Source organism: Netta rufina (genome assembly GCF_964035555.1).
Source record: "Netta rufina genome assembly, chromosome: 5".
Classification (NCBI taxonomy): domain Eukaryota; kingdom Metazoa; phylum Chordata; class Aves; order Anseriformes; family Anatidae; genus Netta; species Netta rufina.
This window is the reverse complement of record NC_140128.1, coordinates 64,134,255-64,147,375: the sequence shown is the minus strand read 5'-3', so window position 1 is coordinate 64,147,375 and position 13,121 is coordinate 64,134,255. Positions and strand designations below refer to the sequence as shown.

The window sequence follows — 13,121 nt, the reverse complement described above, 5'->3', positions numbered from 1 at the left end:
AAGGCTGCAGTTGTTTGAAAAATTGAATCAAGAAGAGGACTTTTTGATGAGTTCTGGTTTTGTTTTGGGCATCCAAAGGCATATGTGCTACAAAATGTTTCCAGAAGTGTAATACTTACTCAAATTTTAAGGGCTTCTTCTCTAGGTTTCATTCTTCGTTTTTTACCTCCCTTTTTCTGTGTCTGTACTGCCTGGGGTAATCATTTCCGCTCAGAGAACCTCCAGGAAAGTAGGATTTATTGTACATCTCAACTGGAGATTATTTATTTTGATTAACAAGGCTAAAGAGAGCAGTATTTGCCACAAAGATCAATAAGTAATCTCCTTTGTAGGTACTTTTATCAGAGAAAGAGGTTTTGATTGTTCAGTTATAGCAATATTGTACTGTGAACAACACACATCCTTGTGAATGTTGCTTATTATTTTTCTGTAGGAAGCAGCAGTGAAAGTGAAGAAGAGATTGTTTTCCAGAGGAAAAACAGAAAAATAAATGTTTTGAAGTCTCCTGAGGTGAGTCTTAATAGAGAAAATAAAAGACAAGAGAAGCAAAAAGCAACAAAGTCAAACATCAAAGCAAAAATCCTCTTTGCATTTATTCTTATTTCTGTTCACATAGGTTATGAATGATAGTGATTTTGAATCACCGATTCACGCCATCAGAAAACGCCGACACCCGCTTAACATGGTTAGTAAGAGCTTTGGTAACGAAGAAGGAAAATAAAATAAACTTGGTTATGGAGGATATTTGTAAACATTCACTATTTTCTCAGTTCGTAGGCAAGTGTTCTTATTAAAAATACTTTATGGCATCTGACCAAAGATGTATTAGAATGTAATTTTTTTTCCTTCCTTCAGTTCATCCCCAAGTTCTCCTAAGATGTGTCTGTAGGTGTTGTTTGGGAGTGAATTATTGTCATAGGGAAGAGAGCAGAGCCTCTCTCTCTGTGAAAGGCAGTAAAATAACCTTTCTTCCTCAAAACTTTGAATCAAAAAATGTTCATGCCACATTTAGCCAATTTTTCTTCCCAATAATGTGTTTTTCTGTTCTTTTCTGAAGAGGTGCAACTTTTGACTTAGCATTATTCCATCATTTTGCCATATCAAATCAATCAAAATTGTGTGTTGCTTAAGAAAAAAACAGATGTTGAAAGATGACTGTGTAATTATAATGCTGCTTGCTTTAGCTGTATTTATTGAAGAGTTTGTGAAATGTTCCTCTAGTCAGACGTGTCCAGTGATGACAGCTTGGATTTTCACAAGAACTCAAGTAGGACCACAGACAGCAGCTCAGCAGCACATAACAAGAAACAGCGAAGAAGTGCAAAACGTCAAAAGGTCAAGAGTGATTTTACATGCAAGGTATGGAATTTCACATCTCTTAATGCTTTGAAGCTTACACATACAGCAGTTTGAACTGAAGTTGTATCGTTTTATGTATGTACCTATATAAGTGTTCATGTTTGCAACACAACAAAATCAAGTTCAGAATAGGCATAGAATCACAGAATGGTTTGGGTTGGCAGGGACCTTAAAGACCACATGGTCTTTACCACGTCCCACGCCCCCTGCCATGGGCAGGGATGCTACCCACTAGATCAGGTTGCCCAGGGACTTGTCCAGCCTGGCCTTGAACACCTCCAAAAATGCTTCTTTGAACATGAGCAGCACCAAACTGAACTAAAAGAGATACAGAATTAGTAAGAGTCTATTTTGTGTCCAAACTGCAAGAGTGAACAAAATATTTCATAACTTGTCTGTATTTAAATTATTAAAGAAACATATGAAAACTACAGAAATTAACATGAAAAATTATAGCAATGATTTCACAACCAAAAGACAAAAGTAGGCTGTGTCAGAGACATTCGTTCTAGAGCTTGTGTGTTCATGTATTTTACAGGCTTACATAGGATCTCATGGTACAACTATTTTGTGGTAGGTATGCAGTGGAGCAGTTGTTTATTTTTAAGTCATTGTTTAGGAGTATTGAGGGTCATAGCTATTTCATGCAGGTTTGTAGCAAAGTTAAGGGAATAACTCTTGAAACACTGGCTAATGATTTAATTCTCACATGCATTACATGACCTTCAGAGTAGTCTGCAGGTCCCTGCGCAATCATGTTCTGAAGCGAAACAAGAATTTACATTACAAGTAAGGAGATATTCAGAAATTAGGCAGCCTGGCTCTGGCACTTTTCCAGAATTTACACTGTTAGGACTTTATATCATATGCATATATCACCTGCTCTAATGCTTTCAGTTTTGAATGACCAACGACAGCAGTACTCGCCCTACCCCAAAGCTTAAGTATTAAGGTAGTGTTTTACTCTTAATCTGTCGCTGCATTGGGAACTTGTGGAGAAGATGCCGGGCCAGAATCATACACTCATATTAAGTAGAAAAGCTCTTAAATATGCATAGATGTGTTTCCACAACTACAGTAATCCAGACTCCAGGGCACATTATGTTGCATATTTTTAATACTAGAATTAGAATTAAAATTAGAGTAGTTCGGTTGGAAGGGACCTACAAAGATCAAGTCCACCTGCCTGACCTCTTCAGTGCTGATTAGAAGTTACAGCATGTTAATGAGGGCATTGTCCAGATGTCTCCTGAACACTGACAGCCCTGGGGCATCAGCCACCTCTCCAGAAAGCCTCTTCCAGGGTTTGACCAATCTCATGGTAAAGAAATTTTTCATAATACCTAGTCTGAAATTCCCCTGGTGCAGCTTTGTTTTAAAGATAACCCTCATTATGGAGACTTTCCTACAGTATCAATACTTTATATTTTGGAATGAAAAAGAATTAGGGAGATTAAAAATCTATTTCTCTATTTTATTTAAATGTTTTATTGATGTGGGATAGGTTCATGAAAAGAGAGTACATTACCTGTATACTTAAGAAATTCTACCCTGCCTTCACGTATTATCTTAGATAAACATTTGTGGTGATGAACATGTCAAATTTCTAGATTCACAGAAGATCCAGGACATCACAGTCCCTGTGATCAATCCACCCCCAGTTAGGTGTCGTGTCGCAGCTGCAGATAATGGAGCTGTAAGTGCAGCAGTGATCTGCAATTAACTGAGATCCTAGGAAGTCCAGGGTGACCCAAATAGCCAGCAGGCACTGAACAAGGGTCAATAGGCAATCTAAAAACCTGATAACTATTCGTTTCCGAAGTGTGACAAGACTCCTGGCTGTTGGTTTCTGGTGTCATAGTGCTATTTGTGCTGCAGGGTTTGTCCTCTGCGTAGTCTTCCCCCAGTAAGAAGGATTAAGCCTAATTGGCAGTAGCACTGAGAGGTCTTTCCTGTAAGCGGGTGACCTCCGATGCATTTTATAATAATCAAAACTCTTCTAGAAAAGGAACTGCTAATAATGCCTGTCAGTCAGGCTTATTACTTGGTGTAAAGAAGTAAGTTAACAGCAAGGAATTGAAAAAAAAAACCTGAGAGATCTCTTATTGTAGCACATCTGTGTGCTAAAACAAAATGTACAGTATTCATTCGAAATATTCTGAAGGCAAACTATCATTCTTCTGGGGAAAATGAGATAAATGCTGATTTTTTCCAGGTTTTATGATAGCAGCTTTAGCTGAAATTTTAAGAGAAAAAGTTAGCTTAAAAAAAGCATCTCTGACAAAACATTGCCCTGGCTAGTTTCCTTTTGTTCTCTACATTTTTTTTAATGTTTTGTTGCCTGTTACTATGAAACACAGCATCTACGTTTATAGCACACCTCTATGCTGAAGTTCAAGTGTGAAGTGCCTCATCATCCATGAATGAGCATTTTTTAAGGATGAGTTTCATTGTCTAACAAATTTACCAAACAATCTTAAATCAGAGAAGTTCAAACCAGCATGAAGTCTGCACCTGAAGTTTCCAAAAGACTTTAGTTCAGAGAAATCCGGCACTTCTAAATCAAAAGAGCTTTTTGTGAAGAACTCCTAGCTGACAGGAGTGAAACAAGATTTATAAGTCACAAATAACCTGATGGTTTGGGGTAGGTCAGTCGGTAAGCCCTGCCTGCAGCCCTAGTTGGTGCTAACGGCGTCACGCAGCGTGCAGACCTCCGGCACCACTGCGGGATGGAGCCAGCCTCACTGGCGGTGTTGGTGGGACAGATCTTCGTGTGCTGTGCAGTTCCCTACACATCATGCTCTCTACATCACCTTCCTGTGTGATGGATTCTTACTCCAGACAGAAGCCTAGTGTCAGTGGTCACAGAACCACAGGCTGGGTTGGGTTGGCAGGGACCTCACAGCCCATCTAATTCCAGCCCCTGCCATGGGCAGGGCCCCCTGCCCCCAGCCCTGGCTGCCTCCAGCCCCATCCAGCCTGGCCTTGGGCACTGCCAGGGATGGGGCAGCCACAGCTCCTGGGGCAGCCTGGGCAGGGCCTTGCCACCCTCTGGGGGAAGGATTTCTTCCTAATACCTATTCTAAATCAACAGTTTTTTAGTTTAAAGCCATTGTCCTGTCACCACATCCCCTGACAAAGCCTCTCCCCATGTTTCCTGCAGCCCCTCAGGCACTGAAAGGCCACTGGGAGGTCTCCCCGGAGCCTTCCCCCCTCCAGGCTGAACACCCCCGGCTCCCTCAGCCTGTCCCTGCAGCAGAGGGGCTCCAGCCTCTGAGCATCCTCGTGGCCTCGTCTGGACTCGATCTAACATGTCCCTGTCCTCCTTGTGCTGGGAGCCCCACAGCTGATCTGAGCAGCTGGGTGAACTGATTTAATCAGAGTTTTCATATGTAACAATAGTTAATCATGACATTAATGAGTCTAGCTAAAATTCATTTGGATGCGTTTTTTCCCTTTTTAGAATGCAGCAAGGCAGTTTTTAGATGACGAAGCTGAGCTGTCCCAGCAAGATGCAGATTGTGTTTCGTCTGATGAAGGTGAAGATACAGAGAATGAGCTGAACTCTTCACTTCGTCAGTTCCTGAATGATGATGCAGAGGTCACACAGGTGTTAAATGGTGAGTGATGGAGGTTTTTTGATTTTAAGATAAGGTGCTGCTTAGCAAGCAGTGTGTGAGAGGCACAGCCATTCGGTCAGTTGCTCTGGGTCAGCCAATTAGTAGCAATCTCAGCTCTAGTAAATCAGGTGCTTTCCACCTGTTTTACCTTTTCTATTTGTATTCCCCTGGTTTTCTTATGTAGCAAATCTTCACTGGAGTCTCTGCCATGCCATAGCTTTGTGCAAGCTGGAATGAGTCCTTTGGGGACCATGGAGGCCAGAGTTCCCCTCAGCCAACCCCGCATACACCAGTGTGACTGAAGGCAAACAGAATTTTCCATTTCACTTAGAAATTTCTGAAGCTTTCAGGTCTTTTCATACAAAGAGACCTAAAATTAGATGTGAAGTATCAATATGAATTTTAAAGGTAGATTACAGTGTTGACACTGACAGAGCTGAGAAGGTAAAGCTCTTTTTTGGCCAAGATTTTCTTATTCCTGTGCTTATAGACCTTGATTTTCCTGGGATATTTGCATGATGGAATCATCTTAATACCATTTAAGAGCTTCCCAGGTGTTGCTGAGGATTTTCCTTCTCTGCTGAAAGTCTGAAATCCCCACACCTGTCTCATACAGACTCTGACATCAGTTGTGTCTGTTTTGGGAAAGCCTTGCCATGTGGATAACAGATTGATTTGAGTTTGCTGTGGCTCCCATAGCCCTTCTCCCTGCTATGAGCAGCCAGAGCTCTGCCTGCTGAGAAGCCCTTTGTGTCAGCTCTTCCTAATTGCAACCTGGGTAGAGTTACTCCTTTGCTTTGAGATAATCAGAGGTGTATAGAGAACTTCAAATTTGGAAGACTGTAAAGGAATTGTTTATGGAAAACATGATTTAATAATAAAGATAAATGTATCCTTAACAGTACTGTACTCTCTTATTCTATTTTCTGTTTTTAATTCAGACTCTGAGATGAGAGGAATTTACCTGAAATCTGTGCGCAGTCCAGCTCTTGGGAATAGATTCAAAATGGTTCATCGTGCCTTCAACAGCACGGCCATCTTCTCACAGGTATGAGGCGAAACGACGGCTGTCCTTGGGAAGTTCTGCTTGTGTGTGACAGTAAAGCGTGCTGCTTCTTTCTCTCACAGCTGGTTCCAAACTGGTATTTTGGGAGTGTATGAGGTGTCTGGCAATGCACACACACTGAGGTTTCAGTCAGGCCAAGTACCTGGCTCTGTTCTCACAGCTGTGCTTCTTGCTGCTCCTGAGCTCTGCCAGGGTGCCTCTTGCTGTCCGATGCCCTCACTGGGTCTGAGCCTTCACGTGGTCCCCGGGCACCAAGTTGTGCCGCTGCCCCGTGGGGTAACCACTGAGCACAAATGACTCCAGAGCAGGCTTTACCTAAGCTCTTGCCCCCTGGCATACGCTAACATTTATGCACAAATTCTCCATATTCATAGAAGTGCCAGTGAAACGTTGCTGGGTTATCATAACGACTTCTTTCAAACTGTGAACTCATTCTGGCTGCTCCCAGCTTAGTTTAGTTTCTTTCACAGTTGGCTGTGCTCACCCTCCATACGAACACTGCACAGCACTCAGATGAGATGTTCCCTACAAGATCTGTCTTTTTGGTTGTGTTTTACTCTGCGCTCTTCATGCATCGTGCAACACAAATAATTTGTACAGTATTTTTTAATTATTTAGTCTTTAATTTTCCCTCTATTTTATAGAGACCAAATAAATCAATGAACTGGAAAAACAGAATCTCAGGATGGTTCCTTATCACCATCACCCCGCTGCCTCGAGTTTTCTTTCTGTATCCTATATTCCTGTTTTTATAGTGCATTTGATGAAAAGGATAAATTACTTTTTCTTTGTTGTTAATACACAACTGTGCACACTGATTATTTACAAACAGATAAGAACACATGCAGTCCAATTTCCAAGCAGCGTGGCCTTACTATGTCAGTTCTACTGTTTCTTCTGAGACAGGGGGTTGCTGAAAACACAAAATTTGAACTTACATTTCCTTTTAAAAATCATAAAGGCACCACCATAAAGAGCTTCTGTCAGCAAGCCTTGTGTGTATGCTGCAGAGTTCATGTTACATAGATGGTACTATAATTGGTTTGCCGAATCTGCCTTATTTTGTGCACAACTGCAACATGTCCTGAGTGTCCAAGCGTGGGGTTTCGGAGTCCTTCAGCCCTGTGCAGAGACACCCAAAGGAGATCTGCCTGTCTTTGGTAGGATTATTAGCTAGTGAATCTTGCTTCTATTCTGCTATTACAATTAGTATTCCTTTTACAAGCTTTCTGGTGATAAAACGTTGGCCTGATTGAAATCTCAGTGTATGTGCATTGCCAGACACATCTTATGAGTACGGAGGGCCCCAGAGCCAGGCCCTCCAAGGAAGTAGCTCAGAACTACAGAGCATCTTCAGCTGGGCAGGGCTGGGGAGGTGTCAGAAGCCCGGGGCCCTGCAGTGCCTCTGCATGGGGTGGGCTGGATAAATAAGAAACATCTATTGAGAGGAAGAGCAAAGTCATTACATTGTTTCTGAACCTATGGATTTGTTTTACCCCTCCCCCCCCCCCAGATTCCTGAGCAAGATGAGACTTACGCAGAAGATAGTTTCTGTGTTGGAGAAGAGGAAGAGGAGCCGTGCAGGAAAAGTGAATCCAGTGAGGAGGAAATATGCGTTAATTTTGATCTCTTAAACAATGAGAGTTTTACTAGTGGGAGACAGCAATACCTCACTCGCTGCCGGAAAAAATTAAACCTGGCCAAGAAGGAACAGAACTGCTCTGTCCCAGGGCAAAAGAGGAAGCCGTCCCGGATTATTGTTCTCAGTGATTCCAGCGGGGAAGAAACAAGTGTCAGTAATGAAAAGCCCGTGAAAACAGATTGTATCAGGACAGAACAGGAAAATGCTAAGCTGCCCAAGTCATTGCCTTCAGTCTCTTCTGTGCAGCATAAAAATGTCACCAGGGAAAACAGTGTTCCTCAGCCTGTGGAGACAAAGAGTGAGATACTGCTGGGCTTGAAGGCTTCAGTATCTGAAATGCTGGATTTTCAGCCAGGATGTGAAGCCAGGACCAGGCGCCCCTCACCAGCTGCTGCCAGTTCTGACTCGGGGAAGGAGGATCTGCAGGCTCCTGCTGAGGTGGGTGGTGATTCAAAGCAAGGCCTTCCTCTCACCTCACCTTTTGCTCAAGAGTCTGACGTGGGGGGAACCTGTCCTGTTGTAGTGATATTTTGAGGGCTGTCAGCAAGAGTGAGCGTGCTCCTGGTATGAAGGGGCAGGTCCGTCCCACTGGTCCTGCTTTACATTACCTCCCTCTGGTATCGGGAGCTTTTGTACCCGCAGGTAACTTGGAGGAGGTCTTAGCACTCCATAAATAAAAATGGGGGATTAGATGCTGTCTTGAGTCTGACAGTCATGAAGGAACATGAATCTATTTCAAATAGCAGTTACAGAACAGTGTTCACTGTCTGAAATTAAGACAGTCTGAGGTTGGATTCCCAGTCTCTTGTGCTTTTCTGCCTGACTTCTGTCATCTGCGTTATCTGTCTTTTGTTGAACTTGTGCTAGTGAAGGCTGCATGCTTTTGTCATACAAACTCCTAAATATTTCGATGCTGAACTAATTGGGGAGATTTTGTGGTAGGGGATTAAAGTCTTAGTCTGAATTAATTTATGTTTTGCAACATCAAAAATATTTTTTTACAGATTTTATTCATTGGATATTTCAAAAATCCATGGTACAAAGTGTATCCGTTAAGCATCAGTGTTGGGAAGTGTATCTTTTAGTGGCATGTCATTCTCTGGCGCTATGCTTCTGCACAATCTCAGAATTACTGTGTGATTTTCAGCATTTACAGGCGGAGAATTCTTTGAAGAATCCCTGCAGGAACACTCCAGTTGCAACCTCTGCTGCTTCCACAAAACCCTCCTCAGCCACGGCTCTGTTTCCTCATGACACTGTGGAGAAAAAAGCTGCGCTGTGCGTTCTGGTAGACAGCCGGGAGATCTCCTCCGGAGCAGATGTCATTTCTTCCCTGAAGGCAGTTCACGGGGTGAAGGTGCAGGTTTGCCCCCTGAGCAGCAGCGATTACATCGTGAGCAACCGCATGGCGGTGGAAAGGAAATTCCAGTCAGAACTGCTCAACTCTGTCAACAGGAGTAAAGTTACCCAGCGGATCCAGCGCCTGCAGGGCATGTTTGAGAGGATATGTGTGATTGTGGAGAAGGACAGGGTTAAGGCAGGTAGGTGTTCCCGGGGCAGTGGCAGGGGGCACGCTGCTCTCTGTTCAAGGTGTGTATGGCCACTCTGGCTTTGTGTAACACAGGACCAAAATTAGATCAAAAACCTTTTTTTCAGCCTCTGTAGGAGTATTGTATTGTATTAATGAGGGCACAAGCTGAACGTTACAATTTGTTTTGCATTTGAGCACTTAATATAGGCAGAGATGCAGAACTGAATCCATAGGGATACATTACTAATTACTGAAACAGGGAAAAGCTTATTAACTCAAATGTTAATAACTGACCTTAATAACGTGCAAAAAAAACCAACAACTCCAAGACAGATTTCTATGAAGTAGGTGAGAAGAGCAGAATGAAGGAAGCAGCGTAATCTTGTGTACGCTTGGCAATAAAATAGTGGAGGAGTCAAGAAAAATACTTTTTGTAGCAGTGACTTAGTGAGTGGGGTCTGTAAGTGGTAGAGAAGTTCTCCCATTGTAGAGCCAGCAAGAACAGCGCCTGGCCTGAACACACCACGCTCCGTGTTAAATCTGCCTCCAAATGTAAGGACTGAAAGCTGCCATGGCTGCTGCTGGACTAAGCAGAAGATAAGCAGCTGAACAAAATCAGTTTTTAGAAAAAGACAAGAGAGCACCTCTACAAAGAGTTCAGACTTCAGGAAGTCTGAGCTGTTCCCTCTGTCACAGAGCACAGGGTCGAGTCTCAAAGACACCTTTGTAATCCTTCCTGACCTGACTGAATGCTCATGGAGAATTCAAGACTCACTTCTTTAATTAGTCTCTATAGTTTGATCAGCAGTTTGTTTTACACATCCAAATTAGGCAGCCGAAGGATTTTACTAATGCTGTCTGTTCTTGGTGCCATTTGAAAAAAATGCGAGCTCCTGCACCTGCTCCACAGATGATGAATCTGCTGCTCGCAGCTTCGATTAAATTGCAGGTGTGCCAGGAGGTAACACGTCAGGACAAATGGAACTGCTGCAGGTGGAGCTTTGGTTTTGTGGCAGAAATTAAATTATTGGTAGTTCAGATATGAAAGCAGGGATAGAACTGGACCTGAAATTGTTGGTCCTCAGGGAGGGTGTTTGTGTGCGGTGGCTGTAGATAAGCTGTTTGGTTTGGGTTGCCTTTTTACACCACCGCTGTCATTTATTTTCATAATTTTTCTCCAGTTTTTCTCATTACACTGTTTCTAGAATGCTGCTCATTTCTCAGCTGACAGACCTCAAGTTTTTCTTTTTTTTTTGTAGCTTTACAAAGCCCATTCTGCTTTCTTTGGCCTGTCCTGTTGCTCATCACATGCCATGTACATGTTCCTCTCAGTCCTTCGGCCTAAGGATCTCCGTATCTAACTTACATTTTCACTGTTAATTCCTAAACTCCGCCTCTCAGATAACCAGGGAAACCCTGCTCCTGCAGCTCCTCCGACCTCCTTTCCTTGACAAGTTTTCCATCACTTTGTTTTTTGTGAATTCTCCTAGCAGGGTTCTTTGAGCTGATTTCCTTTGTAAATGATTCACGTTGCATTTCCTCACGGTAATTCAGGACTTAGAGACAATTCAGTGAGATTTATCTTTGTTGTGACTGCAGGAGAAACGTCGAGGTTTTTCCAGAGGACGCAGTACTATGATGGCGTGCTCTCAGCCTTGGTCCAGGCTGGGGTCCGAATTCTTTTTAGTTCTTGCCAGGAGGAAACTGCCAGTCTGCTGAAAGACCTGGCTCTGCTGGAGCAACGCAAAAACGCGGCTATCAGCGTGCCAGTGGAGGTGGAGGGGCGCAGACAGGAGCAGCTCAACTTCTACTTGAGCATTCCCAACATCAGCTATTTGGCTGCTCTCAACATGTGCCACCGCTTTGGCTCTGTGAAGAAGATGATCAACAGGTAACAGCAGAAATGCGGGGCAAGTTCATGGCCTGCCTTTCCCTTCCCTTCTCTGTGCCTCATACTGGGCTGGGCGAGCCTCATTCCTGCTGCAGCCCTCACACCTGACGTGGGGCGAGCTGCCGCTGAGGTGCCCTCGCTGTGCTGCCTTACAGCTCCCCGCTGGACATCGCCACGGGCGCCCAGGTCAGCCGGCAGAAGGCAGAGGAGATTTTCCGCTACCTGCACCACGGCTGCGACGTGCAGCTGCTGCCCGACAGCCTCTGCGCCAGGGGGAAAAGCCACGCGCCCGCCAGGAGCTGAGGAGTGAGACACGGGGGTGTCTGGGAGCCTCAGGCTGTTTTATTTCACTTGCACTTTACTGAGTTTTGAGTCACTGTAAATTTGTAAATAAATCCTCACAGACACATCGGGCTTTTGGCCTGCCAGGACCACTCCTGTTGCTGTGTGCCTTAGCACAAGGCGCCGTCCTTGCTGGGCCACTCATGGTGGCTGGGGGGCAGAACGGGGCCAGGGGCTCTGGGGGCAGGGCTGGTTTCTGTTTGCTGCTCAGCTGCATAACAAAACGCCTTCTAAAATAATTGCTGCAGTGTTTCAGCAAAGTAGAACGCTTTGGCTTAGGCAGACAGGCGGCGAGGAGGGGAAGGAGCCCACCTGCGGGCAGGTCCCATGCGCTGCTGTGCCCAATGAATCAGCACGTCAGGTGTTCCTCAGGCTGCTGCCGGGTTCTGCTTTCCCAAAGGTTTGACACTGAGCCGCAGTAAGTACACCAGCTTCCAGGTGGCCTTGCAGCTGCCACCTCTTCAGCTCTCCAGGCCCTGCCATGCAACCGCTGCTGCCTCCTCACCTCCTGCCCTGGGGCAGCCGCGTTGCGATGGGCACAGGGAGCCCCCCACACACGGCACTGATCCGTGTTCAGCCTCCTGCAAAGGCAGTGCAGCACATGCAGCCTGCTGCTGCCACGCCGTGGCTACTTGGAAATAACCAGTTTTTAATCCTTCCTGTTCCCTCCTGGAGCCATCCTCCTTTGCATTCATGAAGACGCCTGCAGAGAACCAAGGAGCTTCTTTAACAGCAGTAAATCCCCTTGCTTGATGCATGCCGGGCTGTGTGGGGCTGGGATAGAAGGCAGCGTCTGTGCAGAGGAATGGGCCGGCTGCCAGCCAGCAGTGCTGAGCTGAAAAAAATAAAACCCAACCCCACAGCCTTGCGGCCCAGCTGGGCAAAGCACGGCAGCCTAGAGGTGAGCCAGCTGTACGCAGCGCTGCTTTGGAGGGCCAAAGAGGAGCTGGGACAAGGCCAAACGCCGCAGCACACGGAGCTGCCATCAGCCTCCTGTGCCTTGGGGGCCAGGACACCTGGCCACACATACGAGAAGGGGCTGCAACTCCTCCAGGCTGAGAAGGGGTAAGGTAAGCTGCAGCCCCTTAGCCTCCCGCCTTGCTTCCCTTTACAGAGCTTCCTTCCTCTCCAGGTTGTTTTTTTTTTCCTCCCCCAGAGCAGTTTCCCAGTGCCCCTCCTCGCTGTAACGCAGCCCCATGCCTGCCAAGGCCTGAAGTGGGCAAGGGCGAGGCCCAGAGGCCGACGCGACGCGTTCACTGCTTGGACTAAGGCTGTGCGCCTAATCAGGGTAGAGATTCAGGCAAAGTTCTCTTACCTGCAGTTACCTGTGCAGAAATTACCGTGCTCACCAGTCAGCTTCCCAGCAGAGGCCAAGCCCCCCCAGCCCCAGCTTGGCCGTGTCCCTGTGCCCAGCTCAGCCCCCCGAGTGTCCCCCACTTGCCTGGGCGAGGCTCAGCCTCTACTGAAGGGAAGAGGAAAGAGCCTGACAGAGCTCAGCGTGAGTTTTCAGAGTGGCTCAACCCAACCAGAAGTCTTTCGAGCTTATTTCATACTGTTTGAGGGTTTTCTCTGCCTATGTTGTCAGGGTTTTCCCAATAAGAAGCAGGAGGAAAGTAACACCCAGCATCAGCACTCCAGGCGTGGAGCCTGAGGATGGCGCCTGCAGGTCC

General features: G+C 45.6%; 1 protein-coding gene across 1 annotated transcript in view; it reads left to right on the top strand.

Moving 5' to 3' along the window:
• The window catches only part of FANCM (FA complementation group M), a gene marked incomplete at its 5' end in the record, with an annotated part of 70,584 nt that extends 59,080 nt beyond the window's left edge, over positions 1 to 11,504 (top strand). Inside the window, 9 exons of the mRNA XM_084288025.1 lie at positions 434 to 510; positions 617 to 685; positions 1,222 to 1,359; positions 4,823 to 4,979; positions 5,921 to 6,027; positions 7,559 to 8,125; positions 8,835 to 9,228; positions 10,818 to 11,109; positions 11,265 to 11,504. Of these exons, the coding sequence (XP_084144151.1) occupies positions 434 to 510; positions 617 to 685; positions 1,222 to 1,359; positions 4,823 to 4,979; positions 5,921 to 6,027; positions 7,559 to 8,125; positions 8,835 to 9,228; positions 10,818 to 11,109; positions 11,265 to 11,412 (1,949 nt within the window). The 3' untranslated portion in view covers positions 11,413 to 11,504. The remainder of the gene's footprint in view (positions 1 to 433; positions 511 to 616; positions 686 to 1,221; positions 1,360 to 4,822; positions 4,980 to 5,920; positions 6,028 to 7,558; positions 8,126 to 8,834; positions 9,229 to 10,817; positions 11,110 to 11,264) is intronic.
• Positions 11,505 to 13,121: the final 1,617 nt, after the last annotated feature.